The 20,807-nt window shown below is 45.6% G+C and overlaps 1 protein-coding gene across 5 annotated transcripts in view; it reads right to left on the minus strand.

Moving 5' to 3' along the window:
* The window catches only part of PKN2 (protein kinase N2), a 308,544-nt gene that overhangs the window by 59,903 nt on the left and 227,834 nt on the right, over positions 1-20,807 (minus strand). For all 5 annotated transcript variants that reach the window (XM_063939946.1, XM_063939945.1, XM_063939944.1 and 2 more), the window contains 3 exons: positions 8,942-9,155; positions 6,138-6,323; positions 5,421-5,530 (listed from right to left, as the gene is read on the minus strand). In XM_063939946.1, coding sequence (XP_063796016.1) covers positions 5,421-5,530; positions 6,138-6,323; positions 8,942-9,155 — 510 coding nt within the window. The remainder of the gene's footprint in view (positions 1-5,420; positions 5,531-6,137; positions 6,324-8,941; positions 9,156-20,807) is intronic.

A 20,807-nucleotide genomic window follows, 5' to 3' on the forward strand; every position in this document is an offset into this window, starting at 1 on the left:
GTGTCTGCTGAGGAAGTCTGCTTCCCAGTTGTCCACGCCCGGGATGAATACTGCTGACAGTGCTATCACGTGATTCTCCGCCCAGCGAAGGATCCTGGCAGCTTCTGCCATTGCCCTCCTGCTTCTTGTGCCGCCCTGTCTGTTTACATGGGCGACTGCCGTGATGTTGTCCGACTGGATCAACACCGGTCTTCCTTGAAGCAGAGGTTCCGCCTGGCTTAGAGCATTGTAGATTGCTCTTAGTTCCAGAATGCTTATGTGAAGAGACTTTTTCAGGCTCGACCACACTCCCTGGAAATTTCTTCCCTGTGTGACTGCTCCCCAGCCTCTCAGGCTGGCCTCCGTGGTCACCAGGATCCAATCCTGCATGCCGAATCTGCGGCCCTCCAATAGATGAGCCTCCTGCAACCACCACAGAAGGGATACCCTTGTCCTCGGCGACAGGGTTATCCGCAGGTGCATCTGAAGATGCGACCCTGACCATTTGTCCAACAGATCCCTTTGCATGGAATCTGCCGAAAGGGATTGCTTCGTAAGAAGCTACCATTTTTTCCTAGGACTCTTGTGCATTGATGTACAGACACCTTTCCTGGTTTTAGGAGGTTCCTGACCAGGTCAGATAACTCCTTGGCTTTTTCTTCGGGAAGAAAAACCTTTTTCTGAACTGTGTCCAGAATCATCCCCAGGAACAGCAGACGAGTTGTCGGCATTAATTGGGATTTTGGAATATTCAGAATCCATCCGTGCTGCTTTAGCACCTCTTGAGATAGTGCTAAACCCATCTCTAGCTGTTCTCTGGACCTTGCCCTTATTAGGAGATCGTCCAAGTATGGGATAATTAATACGCCTTTTCTTCGAAGAAGAAATATTATCTCGGCCATTACCTTTGTAAAGACCCGAGGTGCCGTGGACAAACCAAACGGCAGCGTCTGAAACTGATAGTGACAGTTTTGTACAACGAACCTGAGGTACCCCTGGTGTGAGGGGTAATTGGAACGTGGAGATACGCATCCTTGATGTCCAAGGATACCATAAAGTCCCCTTCTTCCAGGTTCGCTATCACTGCTCTGAGTGACTCCATCTTGAACTTGGACTTCTTTATGTACAGGTTCAAGGACTTCAGATTTAGAATAGGCCTTACCGAGCCATCCGGCTTCGGTACCACAAAAAGAGTGGAATAATACCCCTTCCCTTGTTGTAGAAGAGGTACCTTGACTATCACCTGCTGAGAATACAGCTTGTGAATGGCTTCCAAAACCGTCTCCCTTTCTGAGGGGGACGTTGGTAAAGCAGACTTCAGGAAACGGCGAGGTGGCTCTGTCTCTAATTTCAACCTGTACCCCTGAGATATTATCTGCAGGATCCAGGGATTTACCTGCGAGTGAGCCCACTGCGCGCTGTAATTCTTGAGACGACCGCCTACCGCCCCCGAGTCCGCTTGCGAAGCCCCAGCGTCATGCTGAGGCTTTTGTAGAAGCCGGGGAGGGCTTCTGTTCCTGGGAAGGAGCTGCCTGTTGCTGTCTCTTCCCTCGTCCTCTGCCTCGTGGCAGATATGAATAGCCCTTTGCTCTCTTATTTTTAAAAGAACGAAAGGGCTGCGTTGAAAGGTCGGTGCCTTTTTCAGTTGGGGAGTGACTTGAGGTAGAAAGGTGGATTTCCCGGCCGTAGCCGTGGCCACCAAATCCGATAGACCGACCCCAAATAACTCCTCTACGCATCGCCTGTCCACTGTCGTGTCCATAAAGCTCTTCTGGCCGAAATGGACATAGCACTTACCCGTGATGCCAGTGTGCAGATATCTCTCTGTGCATCACGCATATAAAGAAATGCATCCTTTATTTGTTCTAACGACAGTAAAATATTGTCCCTGTCCAGGGTATCAATATTTTCGATCAGGGACTCTGACCAAACTACCCCAGCACTGCACATCCAGGCAGTCGCAATAGCTGGTCGTAGTATAACACCTGCATGTGTGTATATACCTTTTTGGATATTTTCCATCCTCCTATCTGATGGATCTTTAAGTGCGGCCGTCTCAGGAGAGGGTAACGCCACTTGTTTTGATGAGCGTGTTAGCGCTTTGTCCACCCTAGGAGGTGTTTCCCAGCGCTCCCTAACCTCTGGCGGGAAAGGGTATAAAGCCAATAACTTCTTTGAAATTAGCAGTTTTTTATCGGGGCACCCCACGCTTCATCACACACGTCATTTAATTCTTCTGATTCGGTAAAAACTACTGGTAGTTTTTTCACACCCCACATAATACCCTGTTTAGTGGTACCTGTAGTATCAGCTAAATGTAACATCTCCTTTATTGCCAAAATCATATAACGTGTGGCCCTACTGGAAAATACGGTTGATTCGTCACCTTCACCACCGGAATCAGTGCCTGTGTCTGGGTCTGTGTCGACCGACTGAGGCAAGGGGCGTTTTACAGCCCCTGACGGTGTTTGAGGCGCCTGGACAGGCACTAAATGAGTGTCCGGCCGCCTCATGTCGGCAAACGACTGCTTAAGCGAGTTGACGCTATCCCGTAATTCCACAAATAAAGGCATCCATTCTGGTGTCGACCCCCTAGAAGGTGACATCCTCATATTTGGCAATTGCTCCGCCTCCACACCAATAACGTCCTCATACATGTCGACACACACGTACCGACACACAGCAGACACACAGGGAATGCTCTATACGAAGACAGGACCCACTAGCCCTTTGGGGAGACAGAGGGAGAGTCTGCCAGCACACACCAAAAAGCGCTATATATGACAGGGATAGCCTTATGATTAAGTGCTCCCTTATAGCTGCTTTTATATTTATATATTGCCATTTATTTTGCCCCCCCTCTCTGTTATACCCTGTTTCTGTAGTGCAGTGCAGGGGAGAGACCTGGGAGCCTTCCTGACCAGCGGAGCTGTGACAGAAAATGGCGCCGTGTGCTGAGGAGATAGGCCCCGCCCCTTTTCCGGCGGGCTCGTCTCCCGCTTTTTAGTACATTTAGGCAGGGGTAAATATCTCCATATAGCCTCTGGGGCTATATGTGAGGTATTTTTAGCCTTTTTAAAGGTTTTCATTTGCCTCCCAGGGCGCCCCCCCCCCCAGCGCCCTGCACCCTCAGTGACTGCCGTGTGAAGTGTGCTGAGAGGAAAATGGCGCACAGCTGCAGTGCTGTGCGCTACCTTAAGAAGACTGCAGGAGTCTTCAGCCGCCGATTCTGGACCTCTTCTTGCTTCAGCATCTGTGAGGGGGCCGGCGGCGTGGCTCCGGTGACCATCCAGGCTGTACCTGTGATCGTCCCTCTGGAGCTTCATGTCCAGTAGCCAAGAAGCCAATCCATCCTGCACGCAGGTGAGTTCACTTCTTCTCCCCTCTGTCCCTCGTTGCAGTGATCCTGTTGCCAGCAGGAATCACTGTAAAATAAAAAACCTAAGCTAAACTCTCTAAGCAGCTCTTTATGAGAGCCACCTAGAATTGCACCCTTCTCGGCCGGGCACAAAAATCTAACTGGAGTCTGGAGGAGGGTCATAGGGGGAGGAGCCAGTACACACCACCTGACCTGTAAAAGCTTTACTTTTGTGCCCTGTCTCCTGCGGAGCCGCTATTCCCCATGGTCCTTTCAGGAACCCCAGCATCCACTTAGGACGATAGAGAAATGCACAAAACACACATCTTGCAAAGCTACCAGAAGCTGCTCACGGCCAACTTAACCAGCCTCTAAGTTGCAGGCATGCTGTTGTAAATGAAAGTAATATCCACAAGTATCTTTGAGGACATTCGTTCCATAAGATCGTTTTTCATCAGTGTATGGTCAAGAAGACGTACTTTTTAATCTAGAGGTTATCTCATAGCTTTTGTTTTTGCAAAGGAGAAGTGTAAAAGAACGGTGGAAAACATGCATGAAACTATACATAAAAGCAATAGGCGGTTACCACAGCAAATACAAATAAAATACACACTAGCCACTGATTTCAGCAGGCAGGATCAAACACAAAGATTCAGCTGACATAATGTCTGTTCTAGAGTCACTGTGACTAGGGAAGGCTGGTGGCCAAAGTCAGACTGGAACACCATGGTCAATGCTTCATGCACTCTGAAACTGCCCGTAAACACTGCAATTTTGTAAACCAATTAGGTCATTTGTTCTAAGTGGCTGCAATATGCAAAGTGCATGGGCTTAAAAATATTGCCGACCCAGACCAACTTCTGCAAGAAATCACTCAGAATTGTAAGTTTGGACATTGATGACCAGTCATATGGTGGTCATCATCTAGCTATGGGGGTAATTCAGACCTGATTGCCAGGTTGCGTTTTTTGCGTCGCCGCCTACAGGGGGAGGGAGAAATCACTGTGCAGGTGCATGTGCAGGAGAGCTGCACAAACAGCAGCGATCAGGTCTGAATTACCCCCTATGGGCGGTATCCTATTAGCTGCGGTAAAACATTGGGTACAAAAAAACGTCGGTTTCTTCCGATTTTTCCCAGATTTATTCTTTACAAGCTATCCTATTAGACTGCCCGTAAACAAAATGCCCTTTCTCCTGACAACACACAGGTTCAGTTTTTATGAGAATCAGTCCCGTTTTCGCGATGGCTTATCGGGGCTAATAGGATAGCTCCGTGAGAGACCTTAAAAGGTGCCCATAGTGCGATTTTGGACAATTTAATCCGATTCCGACGTGCCGGCCCGATAATTCGGATGAAAACTGGCAAATCGCATGCGCTTTACATTTGATCCGATGCGCGGTCCCGTGAGCATCGGATCAAAGTCCCTAGATCGGAAGTACTGCTCTATAGATATATCGGATCCCGCAGGAATGGCTGGGATTGCACAAGATACATCGTATGCAAAAGGACCAAATACGATATATCATATGCGATCCTGCAACCCAGGCAGCTGCTGGGCGGTTCAAGGGAAATCTAATGAGACTTTTCCCTCTGAGAATCGCATAAGTGTATGGCCACCTTAAGATGCTGTAATTTACCATGGCTAATAGGATACCGACCAAAGTGTTTTCCACTGTGAACCAAGTTTTCAGATTTGGCCATACCAATATATTTAATAGTTCTACGAAGTCTGGCTGAGTCTGACATATGCAGTGGCTGTAAGGACAGACTCGCATCTAAACTTTCTCTCCCCTTTCACTAACAGCTCCAACTCAGGGGTGATGGAGAGAAGAGACCGTGGGAAATGGTTGGGAGGGTGACAGTAGCACCAAATAATTTATACTTGGCATGTGTCAGTATAAGTGGGTATTTCCATCAATCTGCATATTTTTACAGTAACAGCCTATATGTTTATTTCATTGAAAAATATATTGTTTATGAACAAGAAAGTAAGCCAATTGCTAAGTCTTATGACATGGGATTTTATATGTTCTATTGCATAAATGGCCAACAGCATTTAAAGCTCTCCAGTGCTATACATACTCTGTCCAGCTCCAGTGTAAACTTCTGGTCCCAAGACTGGTTGGAAATAGGTTTCCAGTTGGTCTGACCAACTACGGTATTGTCCAGCTTCAACACAGCACAAACCTCATCTGTAAAGAAATTACAGCAACTCAGCTTAAAAGGCTAAGAGGATTGCAGGAAACAAAAAGCTCCACTGTTAAACCCACAATAACAAAATATCTGCTTAAGAAAAGATTACAGATTTTCTTTTTTGCAGCATGCCCAATGTAGTAGGAACAGATGACCTGCTTTCACAAAGGGACACCGCCGCTCCTTGTCAACAGAGTGGTATTTACTAGGGTCTAGGCTGGTAAATGAATTAGAGCTTAAAATACAGCTCCCTCTTTACATACACTATGAAAACAGAATTTTTTTTAGGACTATTAAAAAAAAAATAGTTTTTCTTTTTATAATAGGATTGGGGGAAAAAATATCTAAGTACAATTTAATTGGTACAGGTACAAAAAAAAATCTATCTAATGAATTGGAACAAATATACTAGAAATAATGATACAGCTATGATAGGACATCAGCCAGTAGGGATAAAAAGGGCGCTTTCTGCAAACATTTGATTAAAGAACCTAGAAACCTGAGGACAAACCACTAGAAAACAATTTTCCATAAGTGCAGTTCTCATAAGACGCTACTTTGCCAAGTTCATGTAAATGGAAGCAGACAATAACAAAGTTACTGAACTGGAAGAGTCATCTGTCTTCAGGAGATTCCGACTGCTGGCACTTTTATTTTTACTTGTCCTGCTCATAAAGGAGGATCTGGCTTCACTCGGACTCCAGCCAGGGAGGGTAGCGGTAGTGGCCTTGGACCTGCCAGGGACATTCTCCAGAATATCCTGACATCCCATGAGCCTGACTTCTAGGGTACCTGTGAAATACAATTAATGAGTGAAGAATTATTCAATTTAGTATCTGTGCCACAAATGAAAGTGAACCCAATGGCCAAGACTTGTCTGATACTCTAATATATACACATTAGCAAGACAAACCCAATTACCTGTTTGTCTATTACCCAGTCTCATTTTATTTTAGTTCCCAATTATAAAGCACAGGGGAATATGCTGACACTATATAAATGGTATCTGAGAATGATATTCACCACCAACATAGGACTCATACCATATGTTAAGTGCAACAAATATGACATCAAATCATTTCATTACCCAATAGTCTTAGATTTGGTTTGTGTAGGAGTGGCCATTGATTGTTAACCCGAGATGACCAATGGATTTTCCATCGATGACAGAGATCCAATGGTTCTCCGCAACATTTTTTTTTGTCCCTGGCACTAGAACACAAAGCCCCCGTCTCCACCTCTGATTGGCCCGCCGCCCTGTGAGTAAGAGCAGAGGTGGCTATCAGTGGGTGAAACCATTTATGGTTCCAGCCAATGGTTTCATACCTGCGAGGTTACCACCAATGATACCATTGATGGTAACTGGTTGTTCACCCACCGTTGGCCATCCAATTTTATTTCAAAACCTTAAAAATGTAAGACACAATGGGGCAGATGTATTAAGCCTGGAGAAGTGATAAAGCAGTGATAAACAAGTGTTAAGTGGAAGGTGATAATGCACCAGCCAATCAGCTCCGGTCATTTTTCAAACCCGTAATGATTGGCTGGTGCATTATCACCTTCTACTTTTCACTGCTTTATCACTTCTCCAGGCTTATTACATCTGTCCCAATGTTAGAAAATATCCATCATTTACATAGTGCCAACATACTTCACAGCACTATACTATCAATCAGAATTGTATTCAAGCACATTACGCCTTGTCCCTGTGGAGCTTGCAATCCAATTTCCCTAACAGACACACTAGTGGCAGTTTAGTAGGAAGCCAATTAACCTACATAGACTGTAAATGTAGAGACCGTGATGTGCTTGCACAGCTGGAGAAGCAGCACGGAGCCCTGTTGACTCTACACACACACAACCTGTAAGGTGCCGGGGGAAGCAGCAGTAGAGCACAGAATCTCAGATTTGGGTCAGACATTTGGCCACAATGACATTAACATGAAGATCAATATTACCTTACTTCATGAAATACTGATCTGCCGTTATAAAAGACTATGGTAGCCTATGCTAGTATTAAGGACTTTAAAGCAAACGCCATACACTGGCATACAGTACCTTGAAAAACAAGGCTGCAGAGTTATAGGCTCCAAACACATAAAACTAAAAATAGAAACATTATTGTCTAATAGAAACAATACGCTTAATTATAAGTGATGTCAATTCAGGTATTGTTACATGTATATCATTTGTAACTCATGAATTAGAAACAAAATACAATTACTAATCACATCAAAATCTAATAAACTCCAAGTCTATTTTTGCAAATAGCAATTTACTTGATAGAACTAAGTAATTGTACTGTACCCTATCTACACACACGCCCGTTTACCATACAGATGGTGCTTTTATACTGTGTCTTTAGTAGCACTAAATAGCCCCTCTTGGCGTGCTAACCACTGTGCGACTTAAGGCCCCCATCCACTAGTCAGATTTGGGCAGTTTTCTTCAGATTTCGATGCATCTGACCGTCATATCTGAAGAAAAGTGTCACATTGGATGGCTCTTCAGATCAAATGCTCACTCCCGTGTCAGATATGTCTACAGATCTCTGAGGCTGCCCCAACTATTTATCTGAATCTGAAGAAAACAGGTGCACATCGGATTGTTTTTTTTACTTCAGATGTATCTGATCAGATTCATCTGAAGCGTCACTTGACTGGCATCTCCCTGACCACTCCCACCCACCAAGTGGGGGAACAGCGGCAGCAGCAGCATCAGATCAATCACATGTAGCATGTGTGCATCAGATATATCTGATGCGATCTGGCACATGATATATTGCATCAGATATATCTGAAGTGAATGTAATGAAAATTAAAGCCAGGGTCTGATCCGATTCCCGGGACGCTCCCGGGAGAGTTCAAGAGAAATCTGATGCTATCTGCAGCTCAGACAAGTCTGAGTTGTGGATGGCCACCTTTAGCAGCAAAGAGGGTCTTCCGCTCAAAATGTGCGTCTTATTTGCAGAATTTAAACGATTGTAAGAGGCAAACCTACATTACTAGCATACACTGACCACTGATGTTTGCAACATTTGTACATCCTAGTGTGATAATCTGAATTGATGTAAAAAAGGCTCTGATGCAAGCAGCCGCGGCTTTTCCTCACATCAAGTTCCAATGTGCATCATCTGCGACTTTCTCTGTGTGTAATATCAATTCCAGTGCTGTTATAGTTACAGCATAGCATCTCTAGTACACTGAATTGCTTTTTGCAGCATCTGCAATGCGACAGAGATGCAAATTTGAACGAAAACACGGTCTGCAATTCGTCTCGGCACACCTCAACCTTGCGCTGTATGGCGCAAACGCACTCCGTGTAGGAGGACACATTTGTAACATTTTCTCACAGGTTATTTTCCCTCCCACCAAAACAGATCAAGCCATTTTTCACCCCACTTCCTGTACCTGTTAGAGCAGCTGGCTTGGAGAGTGTACTATACTGGTTCTGTGTGGAGATCATACTTTGTCGCGGGCTCAGTGTTGGGGACGCAACCAGAGAAAGCTCCTCAATGATAATACTACTTTTAGGATGGTTTTTCGGGAGTTCATTAAGTCTTTGTTCAAGAGAATACTTCAAAAGGTCCAGCTTCTGACTTGACTCATTAAATCTTGACTGAGCCTGGAGGGGGGGGAAAAAGAAAAAAAAAAAAGTGTAAACTTTTGCATACAATCTAAGTTATGGGTTGATCATGTACACAGAAGCCATTGGGGTTATTCACTTACGGGCTATGCCAGCAGTCTATTACCCGCATAAGCTGCATTTACGGTAGCCTCAAGAGCATGCATATTTGTGCACGCCCCTATGCAATTAAAGATATGCCATTGAGGGGAAATCTGGTATGCCGGTGCAGGCGCTTCAACACCACATTGCAGGCATCACCACAATATCATCTACCCCATTATGTCAACACTTGCAACGCATGAGAGAACTAGAAAGTACAGCACATGATATTCTACTGCAGACCGAACCCAGCTCATTCATCTCAATAAAAGACTGCAGAGGTCTCTCCTTATCACTCACACAAGACAAGTATACGTTTTTCAGAAAACAAGTTTATAACTGGATTTATGCGGCACCCATTATCATTGCTGCGTGCTTATTACAGTGCTCACAGGAAACACGTTTTTGTACAGGGGCATAACCAGGTAAATAAACTAAATGCAGAAATGAGAACAACGGACAGAAGAGGCCCTGTTCTTGAGAGGAACATGCTGAGAAAAGAGCAAGGGTGGCTCAGAATGGGGACTGGAACAGTTATGAGGGTAGATTAGTGTCAGCAATAAAAGTGGGAGTAAGGTAAACAGTACAGGAGGGCTTCATTTTCAGAGTGCGTTTTAAAACTTAAGGGTGGGGAGAGTCTGATTGTGCATGGTCACCCCATTGGTGGGTAACGGCATGGCAGATGTCAAGTAAGCAGAAGTTACAGGTGCTTATCAGTATGAGGGAGAATGTTTAAACAGGTGATATTTAAGAAGTACAGTTTGAAGCTTGGCATGGTCGAGGTCTTTGTAAATTTCAATTGGATTGTGGAGGATATGGTGAGCCAGTGTAGGGTGTTGTAGAATGGAGAACAGAACACTTCAGCAGATGGGATATTATGTTATGCAGTTGAATTGTACTCTGTATAAAGGTCATACCACTATAAATAACTGCAAATGCATAAAAGGACATTTTTATTTTACTCCTGCCTGGGTTGCAGAAAGGCATAAGAGGACATAAGCCTAAATTCCCCAAATACTGAAGATAAATGCTGTTACCGGTGCCATTATGCTTAGAGAGGCAAGTGATGCACTTAGGATGCACAGCGTACCAGCTGTACTAAAGTGCTTGCCTATTATAAATTGCAAATGTTAGAAACCCAGCAGGATGCTAAAAGAAAACCAATTGATAGCTTAAAAAGCAAAGTAATTGCAGAGATACAAAGGGATATTTATATAAGCTAAATGTACTCAGAGTGACCACTAAGCAGAAAAAAAAGTAAATACAAAAGACAATTCTATTAGTTCTGACCAGAAGTTGGCAGGGGACTGAGAAATGTATATAATATAAAACTTGCTGGGGTAGCAACACAAATAGAGACCACCCCACTCCAAACACAAATCAAATAGAGAGTACAAGTGGGGGCCGAAACGTTGAGCTGAACTATGCCTGTATTTGAATAAACTTCCATTAAAGTCTGGAGAGTGCAGAGCCGGTCTTAGGCATAGGCAAACTAGGCAAATGCCTAGGGGAACAAGCAGCTTATGCTGATTAAAATTATACGCGGCATGCCTATATTCTGTGTGTGTCTGCGGCTTCATCTGCATACGAAATGCTACATTACAGTCCTGGAAATCACTGTAATGTAGCATTTTGTATGCTGATACAGCCACAGTCGCACACAGAATATAGGCATGCCACATATTTTAATCAGCAGAAGCTGCTTGTGCATCCTAACCACATACCAATGCAAATAAGACATTTTTCGGCACAAAAAGTTGCCCGACGTTAGCAGAGCTGCCAGCTGACTCACGTCAGGCATCTCCTGCTGCATGGCGTATTGAGGCAAGATGTATGAGGACACATCTGTATCCAAGCAGAGGTCAGAGTCTTAGCAGCCGTGTGAGTGGTGTGTGTGGGAGGGTTGGTTGTGCAATCGCATTCGGCATATGTGTGGGCATTATGGGTCATGTGTATAAATACATTAAAAATGTGCGGCATATGTGTGTGTCATTATGTGTATAAGGGCATTAATAATGTACGGCATAAGTGTAGGCTACATTATGTATATAAGGTCATTGATAAAGGTTGGCATAATGTGAAAGGCGCATTACTGTGTGGTATTATATGTATAGAGGCATTACTTAAGTGTGGCATTATGTGTATAAGGTGCTCTACTGTGAGGAGTAACGTATAGAAACGGTACTACTGTGTGGTGTAATGTGAATAAAGATCAATATGGTGTGGTGTAATGTGAATAAGGAGCAATTCAGTGTGATTTAATGTGAATAAGGGCCACTACTGCGAGGAGTAACATATATAAGGTAAAGTGGTACTACTGTGTGATGTAACGTGAATAAGGGACACTATAGCATGATAAAATGAGTAAAGTTGCAGTACTGTGTGGCGTAATTTGAATTGGTGGTACTATTGTGTGGCCACGCCCCTTCCAAGCAAGAACACAACCCTTTTTAGGATGTGCGCTGAATGTGCACACTGTTCCTATTTAAAATATAGGAGGTAGGAGCACCAAAATGAGGACTGCTATGGGTGAGGGGTGATGATGCTGGTAAAGGGGTGTAGGATCAGAGGCGGAACTAGCGGCGGAACTAGGGGGCACCATCCAAAATCTTGCCTAGGGCATCATATTGGTTAGGGCCAGCTCTGGGTAAGTGCACCCTCCATTTAATTGAGATATACAGTACATGTATACATTTATAGATAGACAGACAGACATACAATACTGTGCAAACGTTTTAGGCAGGTGTGGAAAAAAAATGCTGCAAAGTAAGAATGCTTTCGAAAATAGAAGTGTTAATGGTTTATTTTTATCAATTAAATTGCAAGGTGAATGAACAGAGGAGTAATCTAAATCAAAATAATATTTGGTGTGACCGCCCTCTGCCTTCAAAACGGCATTCATTCTTCTAGGTACACTTGCACATAGTTTTGGAAAAAACATGGCAGGGAGGTTGTTCCAAATATGTTTGGAGAACTAACCACAGATCTTCTGTGGATGTTGGCTTGCTCAAATCCTTCTGTCTCTTCATGTAAGCCTCGATGATGTTGATATCAGGGCTCCATGGGGGCCATATCATCACTTCCAGGTCTCCTTGTTCTTCTTAGCATTTTGTTAATTGATTAAAATAAACGATTAATACTTCTATTTTCAAAGCATTCTTACTTTGCAGCATTTTTGCCACACCTGCCTAAAACCTTTGCACAGGGGATCAGTACGAAATCTGTGATAAAGTTTGCGGATGATACCACTTTAGTGGGTTTGATAACTACAGGAGATGAGGATAGTTAGAGAGGAAGTGAGAAGACTCGCTGAGTGGGGGCTAAAAAATAACCTGTTGTTAAATGGCAAGAAAACCAAGGAGGTTGTGATAGACTTCAGGAAATCTAAGAAATAGACGTTATGGTAAGAACTTACCGTTGATAACGTGATTTCTCTTATGTCCACAGGTATCCACAGGATAACATTGGGATATGGTTGAGCGACAGCGGAAATGGCACCAACACGGTCACGAGCTTTCTGGCCTACCAGGATGCATCGGGGCTTCCCCATATAATCCCGCCCACTGACTCAGTCAGATCAGTTCTTTCTACAGCGATTTAGGCAGGAGCATCAGGTAGAAACCTATTTAGGCGATAAGAACACACATGCACACCATTCCATACAAGAGGGAAGAGGTTTAGTGATTGTCAAGATCCTCAAATCAGGTGCGTCAGGGTGGGATCCCTGTGGACATAAGAGAAATCACGTTATCAACGGTAAGTTCTTACCATAACGTCTATTTCTCTGGCTGGGTCCACAGGTTATCCACAGGATAACATTGGGATTCCCAAAGCCAGTTTTAGTGGTGGGGACCCTCCTGATTACACAGGAGGACCTTTTGCCCGAAGTCTGCGTCATGAGAGGCAAAAGTATCCAAGGCATAATGTCTAATGAATGTGTTACTTGAAGACCATGTGCCTGCCCTACATATCTGTTCTGCTGAAGCACCCTGTTGTGCTGCCCATGAAGGACCTACCTTACGTGTAGAGTGTGCAGAGATATTAGCCAGAGTAGGGAGATCTGCATGAGAATAAGCTTCTGATATTACCATTCGGAGCCATCTCGCCAGCGTCTGTTTACTAGCAGGCCATCCTCTTCTATGAAATCCGTAGAGGATGAAGAGAGAATCTGTTTTCCTGATGGCACTAGTACGATCTATGTAGATTCTTAAAGCTCGGACTACGTCCAGTGACGCTTCTCCCGCAGATAGTCCCGATACCTGAAAAGCTGGGACTACAATAATAAGAATTTACTTACCGATAATTCTATTTCTCGGAGTCCGTAGTGGATGCTGGGGTTCCTGAAAGGACCATGGGGAATAGCGGCTCCGCAGGAGACAGGGCACAAAAAAGTAAAGCTTTACTAGGTCAGGTGGTGTGCACTGGCTCCTCCCCCTATGACCCTCCTCCAGACTCCAGTTAGGTACTGTGCCCGGACGAGCATACACAATAAGGGAGGCATTTTGAATCCCGGGTAAGACTCATACCAGCCACACCAATCACACCGTACAACTTGTGATCTAAACCCAGTTAACAGTATGACAACAGAAAGGGCCTCTTAAAGATGGCTCCTTAACAATAACCCGAATTAGTTAACAATAACTATGTACAAGTATTGCAGATAATCCGCACTTGGGATGGGCGCCCAGCATCCACTACGGACTCCGAGAAATAGAATTATCGGTAAGTAAATTCTTATTTTCTCTATCGTCCTAAGTGGATGCTGGGGTTCCTGAAAGGACCATGGGGATTATACCAAAGCTCCCAAACGGGCGGGAGAGTGCGGATGACTCTGCAGCACCGAATGAGAGAACTCCAGGTCCTCCTTTGCCAGGGTATCAAATTTGTAAAATTTTACAAACGTGTTCTCCCCCGACCACGTAGCTGCTCGGCAGAGTTGTAATGCCGAGACCCCTCGGGCAGCCGCCCAAGATGAGCCCACCTTCCTTGTGGAGTGGGCTTTTACAGTTTTAGGCTGTGACAGGCCTGCCACAGAATGTGCAAGTTGAATTGTGTTACAAATCCAACGAGCAATCGACTGCTTTGAAGCAGGTGCGCCCAACTTGTTGGGTGCATACAATATAAACAGCGAGTCAGATTTTCTGACTCCAGCCGTCCTTGCAATGTATATTTTTAAGGCTCTGACAACGTCCAACAACTTGGAGTCCTCCAAGTCGCTAGTGGCCGCAGGCACCACAATAGGTTGGTTCAGATGAAATGCTGATACCACTTTAGGGAGAAAATGCGGACGAGTCCGCAGTTCTGCCCTATCCGAATGGAAGATTAGATAAGGACTTTTATAAGATAAAGCCGCCAATTCAGATACTCTCCTGGCAGAGGCCAGGGCTAGTAACATAGTCACTTTCAATGTGAGATATTTCAAATCCACCTTTTTCAATGGTTCAAACCAATGGGATTTGAGGAAATCTAAAACTACATTTAGATCCCACGGTGCCACCGGAGGCACCACAGGAGGCTGTATATGCAGTACTCCCTTGACAAAAGTCTGGACCTCAGGGACAGAGGCCAATTCTTTTTGGAAGAATATTGACAGGGCCGAAATTTGAACCTTAATGGATCCCAATTTGAGACCCATAGATAATCCTGATTGCAGGAAATGTAGGAAACGACCCAGTTGGAATTCCTCCGTCGGAACCCTCCGATCCTCGCACCACGCTACATATTTTCGCCAAATGCGGTGATAATGTTTCACGGTGACTTCCTTCCGTGCCTTAATCAAGGTAGGAATGACTTCTTCTGGAATGCCTTTCCCTTTTAGGATCTGGCGTTCAACCGCCATGCCGTCAAACGCAGCCGCGGTAAGTCTTGAAAAAGACAGGGACCCTGCTGTAGCAGGTCCCTTCTCAGAGGTAGAGGCCACGGTTCGTCCGTGAGCATCTCTTGAAGTTCCGGATACCAAGTCCTTCTCGGCCAATCCGGAACCACTAGTATTGTTCTTACTCTTCTTTGCCGTATGATCTTCAATACCTTTGGTATGAGCGGCAGAGGAGGAAACACATACACTGACTGGTACACCCAAGGAGTTACCAGTGCGTCCACAGCTATTGCCTGTGGATCTCTTGACCTGGCGCAATATTTGTCCAGTTTCTTGTTGAGGCGAGACGCCATCATGTCTACAATTGGTCTTTCCCAACGGTCTATTAACATGTTGAAGACTTCTGGATGTAGACCCCACTCTCCCGGATGAAGATAGTGTCTGCTGAGGAAGTCTGCTTCCCAGTTGTCCACGCCCGGGATGAACACTGCTGACAGTGCTATCACGTGATTCTCCGCCCAGCGAAGAATCTTGGCAGCTTCTGCCATTGCACTCCTGCTTCTTGTGCCGCCCTGCCTGTTTACATGGGCGACCGCCGTGATGTTGTCCGACTGAATCAACACCGGCTTTCCTTGCAGGAGAAGTTCCGCCTGGCTTAGAGCATTGTAGATTGCTCTTAGTTCCAGAATGTTTATGTGAAGAGACTTTTCCAGACTCGTCCATACTCCCTGGAAGTTTCTTCCTTGTGTGACTGCTCCCCAGCCTCTCAGGCTGGCGTCCGTGGTCACCAGGATCCAATCCTGAATGCCGAATCTGCGGCCTTCTACTAGGTGAGCCTTCTGCAACCACCACAGAAGTGACACCCTTGTCTTTGGTGACAGGGTTATTCGCAGGTGCATCTGCAGATGCGACCCTGACCATTTGTCCAACAGATCCCTTTGGAATATTCTTGCATGGAATCTGCCGAATGGAATTGCTTCGTAAGAAGCCACCATTTTTCCCAGGACTCTTGTGCATTGATGTACTGACACTTTTCCTGGTTTTAGGAGGTTCCTGACCAGATCGGATAACTCCTTGGCTTTTTCCTCTGGAAGGAAAACCTTTTTCTGAACCGTGTCCAGAATCATTCCTAGGAACAGCAGACGAGTTGTCGGGATTAAATGGGATTTTGGAATATTCAGAATCCACCCGTGTTGTCTTAGCACCTCTTGAGATAGTGCTAAAGCTGTCTCCAGCTGTTCTCTGGACCTTGCCCTTATTAGGAGATCGTCCAAGTATGGGATAACTAATACGCCTTTTCTTCGAAGAAGAATCATCATCTCGGCCATTACCTTGGTAAAGACCCGAGGCGCCGTGGACAATCCGAACGGCAGCGTCTGAAACTGATAGTGACAGTTTTGAACAATGAACCTGAGGTACCCCTGGTGTGCGGGGTAAATCGGAACGTGTAGATACGCATCCTTGATGTCCAAGGATACCATAAAGTCCCCTTCTTCCAGGTTCGCTATCACTGCTCTGAGTGACTCCATCTTGAACTTGAACTTTTTTATGTAGAGGTTCAAGGACTTCAGATTTAGAATAGGCCTTACCGAGCCATCCGGCTTCGGTACCACAAATAGAGTGGAATAATACCCCTTTCCTTGTTGTAATAGGGGTACTTTGACTATCACCTGCTGAGCGTACAGCTTGTGAATGGCTTCCAACACCCTCTCCCTTTCGGAAGAGACGGTTGGTAAGGCAGACTTCAGGAAACGATGAGGAGGATCCGTCTCTAATTCCAACCTGTACCCCTGAGATATTATCTGCAGGATCCAGGGGTCTACCTGCGAGTGAGCCCACTGCGCGCTGTAATTTTTGAGACGGCCCCCCACTGTCCCCGAGTCCGCTTGAGAGGCCCCAGCGTCATGCTGAGGTTTTTGCAGGAGCCGGGGAGGGCTTCTGTTCCTGGGAAGGAGCTGCCTGTTGGTGTCTCTTCCCTCTTCCTCTGCCTCGTGGCAGGTACGACAAGCCCTTTGCTCTCTTATTTTTGTAGGAGCGAAAAGGCTGCGGTTGAAAGGTCGGTGCCTTTCTCTGTTGGGGAGTGACTTGAGGTAAAAAAGTGGATTTCCCGGCAGTAGCCGTGGCCACCAAGTCTGATAGACCAACTCCAAATAACTCCTCCCCTTTATACGGCAAAACCTCCATGTGACGTTTTGAATCCGCATCGCCTGTCCACTGTCGTGTCCATAAGGCTCTTCTGGCTGAAATGGACATAGCACTCACCCGAGATGCCAGTGTGCAAATATCCCTCTGTGCATCACGCATATAGATAAATGCATCCTTTATTTGTTCTAACGACAGTAAAACATTGTCCCTATCTAGGGTATCAATATTTTCAATCAGGGATTCTGACCAAACTACTCCAGCACTGCACATCCAGGCAGTTGCTATAGCTGGTCGTAGTATAACACCTGCATGTGTGTATATATTCTTTTGAATAACTTCCATCTTTCTATCTGATGGATCCTTAAGTGCGGCCGTCTCAGGAGAGGGTAACGCCACTTGTTTGGATAAGCGTGTGAGCGCCTTGTCCACCTTAGGGGGTGTTTCCCAGCGCGCCCTAACCTCTGGCGGGAAAGGGTATAATGCCAATAACTTTTTTGAAATTATCAACTTTTTATCAGGAGCAACCCACGCTTCATCACACACGTCATTTAATTCTTCTGATTCAGGAAAAACTGTTTGTAGTTTTTTCACACCATACATAATACCCTGTTTTACGGTATCTGTAGTATCAGCTAAATGTAACGTCTCCTTCATTGCCAAAATTATATAACGTGTGGCCCTACTGGAAAATACGTTTGAATTTCTACCGTCGTCACTGGAATCAGTGCCCGTGTCTGGGTCTGTGTCGACCGACTGAGGCAAAGGGCGTTTTACAGCCCCTGACGGTGTTTGAGGCGCCTGGACAGGCATTAATTGATTGTCCGGCCGCCTCATGTCCTCAACTGACTGTTTAAGGGAAGATAAACCATCACGTAATTCCACAAATAAAGGCATCCATTCTGGTGTCGACCCCCTGGGGGGTGACATCTGCATATTTGGCAATTGCTCCGCCTCCACACCAATATCGTCCTCATACATGTCGACACCACGTACCGACACACACCGCAAACTCACAGGGAATGCTCTAATGAAGACAGGACCCACTAGCCCTTTTGGGGAGACAGAGGGAGAGTCTGCCAGCACACACCACAAAGCGCTATATATACAAGGGATATCCTTATATTAAGTGCTCCCTTATAGCTGCTTTAATATATATATATATAGCCATTAATGTGCCCCCCCTCTCTGTTTTACCCTGTTTCTGTAGTGCAGTGCAGGGGAGAGACCTGGGAGCCGTTCTGACCAGCGGAGCTGTGACAGAAAATGGCGCCGTGTGCTGAGGAGATAGGCCCCGCCCCTTTTTCGGCGGGTTCTTCTCCCGCTATTTTTCCAGTCAGGCAGGGGTTAAATATCTCCATATAGCCCCTATGGGCTATATGTGAGGTATTTTTAGCCTTGTATAAGGTTTATATTTGCCTCTCAGAGCGCCCCCCCCCAGCGCTCTGCACCCTCAGTGACTGCCCAGTGAAGTGTGCTGAGAGGAAAATGGCGCACAGCTGCAGTGCTGTGCGCTACCTTATGAAGACTGAGGAGTCTTCAGCCGCCGGTTTCCGGACCTCTTCACGCTTCAGCATCTGCAAGGGGGTCGGCGGCGCGGCTCCGGGACCGGACTCCACGGCTGGGCCTGTGTTCGATCCCTCTGGAGCTAATGGTGTCCAGTAGCCAAGCAGCAAATCCACTCTGCATGCAGGTGAGTTTACTACTTTCCCCCTAAGTCCCACGTTGCAGTGATCCTGTTGCCAGCAGGACTCACTGTAAAGAAAAAAACCTAAACTAAACTTTCTCTAAGCAGCTCTTTAGGAGAGCCACCTAGATTGCACCCTTCTCGTTCGGGCACAAAATCTAACTGGAGTCTGGAGGAGGGTCATAGGGGGAGGAGCCAGTGCACACCACCTGACCTAGTAAAGCTTTACTTTTTTGTGCCCTGTCTCCTGCGGAGCCGCTATTCCCCATGGTCCTTTCAGGAACCCCAGCATCCACTTAGGACGATAGAGAAATCTTCATTCAGGTGAAACTTAGGAAAGGAGACTTACACGATAACGCTCCTAAATCTGACACTCTTCTGGCTGACGCCATTGCCAGTAGAAAAAGTACTTTAGCCGTTAACCATTTAAGATCTGCTCTCTTAAGCGGGTCAAACGGAGGACGCTGGAGGAATTTAAGAACTAAATTCAAATCCCAGGGAGCTGCAGGAGGAACAAATGGAGGTTGAATATGTACCACTCCCTGAAAGAAAGTACGTACATCCTGTAAATCAGCAATCTTTCGCTGAAACCATACAGTTAATGCTGATACTTGAACTCTCAAGGAAGCAACTTTCAAACCTTTAGCCAATGCTGCTTGACGGAAATCCAAAATCCTGGATACTTTAAAAGTTCTTGGATTCAAACTTTTTCCAGTACACCAATGAATATAGGCTTGCCATATTCTATGATACACACGAGCTGAAGAAGGCTTTCTTGCTCTAAGCATAGTTTGGATTACTTGTTTTGAAAATCCTCTAGCATCTAAGATAGAGGTATCAATAGCCACGCCATCAAAGACAGACGATCCAGATGACTGTGGCAACAAGGGCCCTGCATTAGCAGATCTGGACGTTGAGGGAGCAGTATCGGTGCTTCCACAGACATTTTCAGTAGATCTGTGTACCAATGCCTTCTTGGCCAAGCTGTAGCTATTAGAATTATTGCTCCCTTTGCTTGCTTTATTTTTCTCACTACTCTGGGTAACAGAGATATTGGAGGGAACAGATATGCCAGATGAAATTTCCATTCTACTGACAGTGCGTCTACAAGGACCGCTCCGGGATCCTTTGTTCTCAATCCGTACCTCGGAACTTTGTTGTTTAGACGAGACGCCATGAGATCTATCTCTGGTAGACCCCATCTGTTCACTATTGTCTGAAACACTTCTAGGTGTAATGCCCATTCGGTTTCCTGAATGGTGTGTCGACTGAGAAAATCCGCTTCCCAGTTCAATACACCTGGGACAAACACTGCTGACAATGCTGGGAGATGGAGTTCTGCCCATCTTAGAATGGGCGTTACTTCCTCCATCAATCTTTCGCTGTGAGTTCCTCCTTGATGATTGAGGAACGCTACGCCTGTCGCATTGTCCGAGCGAATTTGGACCGGTCTTCCTTGCAGACACTCCTTTGCCTGAACTAGAGCCATGTAAATGGCCCTTATTTCCAAAATATTTATTGGCAGGCGACTTTCCCTTGCGGTCCATTTTCCCTGGAACCAAAGGCTTCAGAGTACCGCACCCCAGCCTTGCAGGCTGGCATCTGTTGTCAGGACTTGCCATTCTTTTATCCAAAAGGGTCTCCCCTTGTTTAAATGGTCTGTCTGTAGCCACCACGCTAGAGACCGTTTTACATTTACTGGAAACTTTATCATCTGCTTTTTTATAGTCTGATGATTTCCGTTCCATTTGGTCAGAATAAGGTGCTGCAATGGTCTGGAGTGAAATTGCGCATATTCCACCATGTCAAAAGTTGATACCATCAGACCCAACAGTCGCATTGCTGCATGGACTGACAGTGTCTGGGCGTGCAACGCTTCCTGAGCCATGACCTGCACCTTGATTAT

The sequence above is a fragment of the Pseudophryne corroboree genome, chromosome 9, assembly GCF_028390025.1.
Source record: "Pseudophryne corroboree isolate aPseCor3 chromosome 9, aPseCor3.hap2, whole genome shotgun sequence".
In the NCBI taxonomy this organism is placed as follows: Eukaryota; Metazoa; Chordata; class Amphibia; order Anura; family Myobatrachidae; genus Pseudophryne; species Pseudophryne corroboree.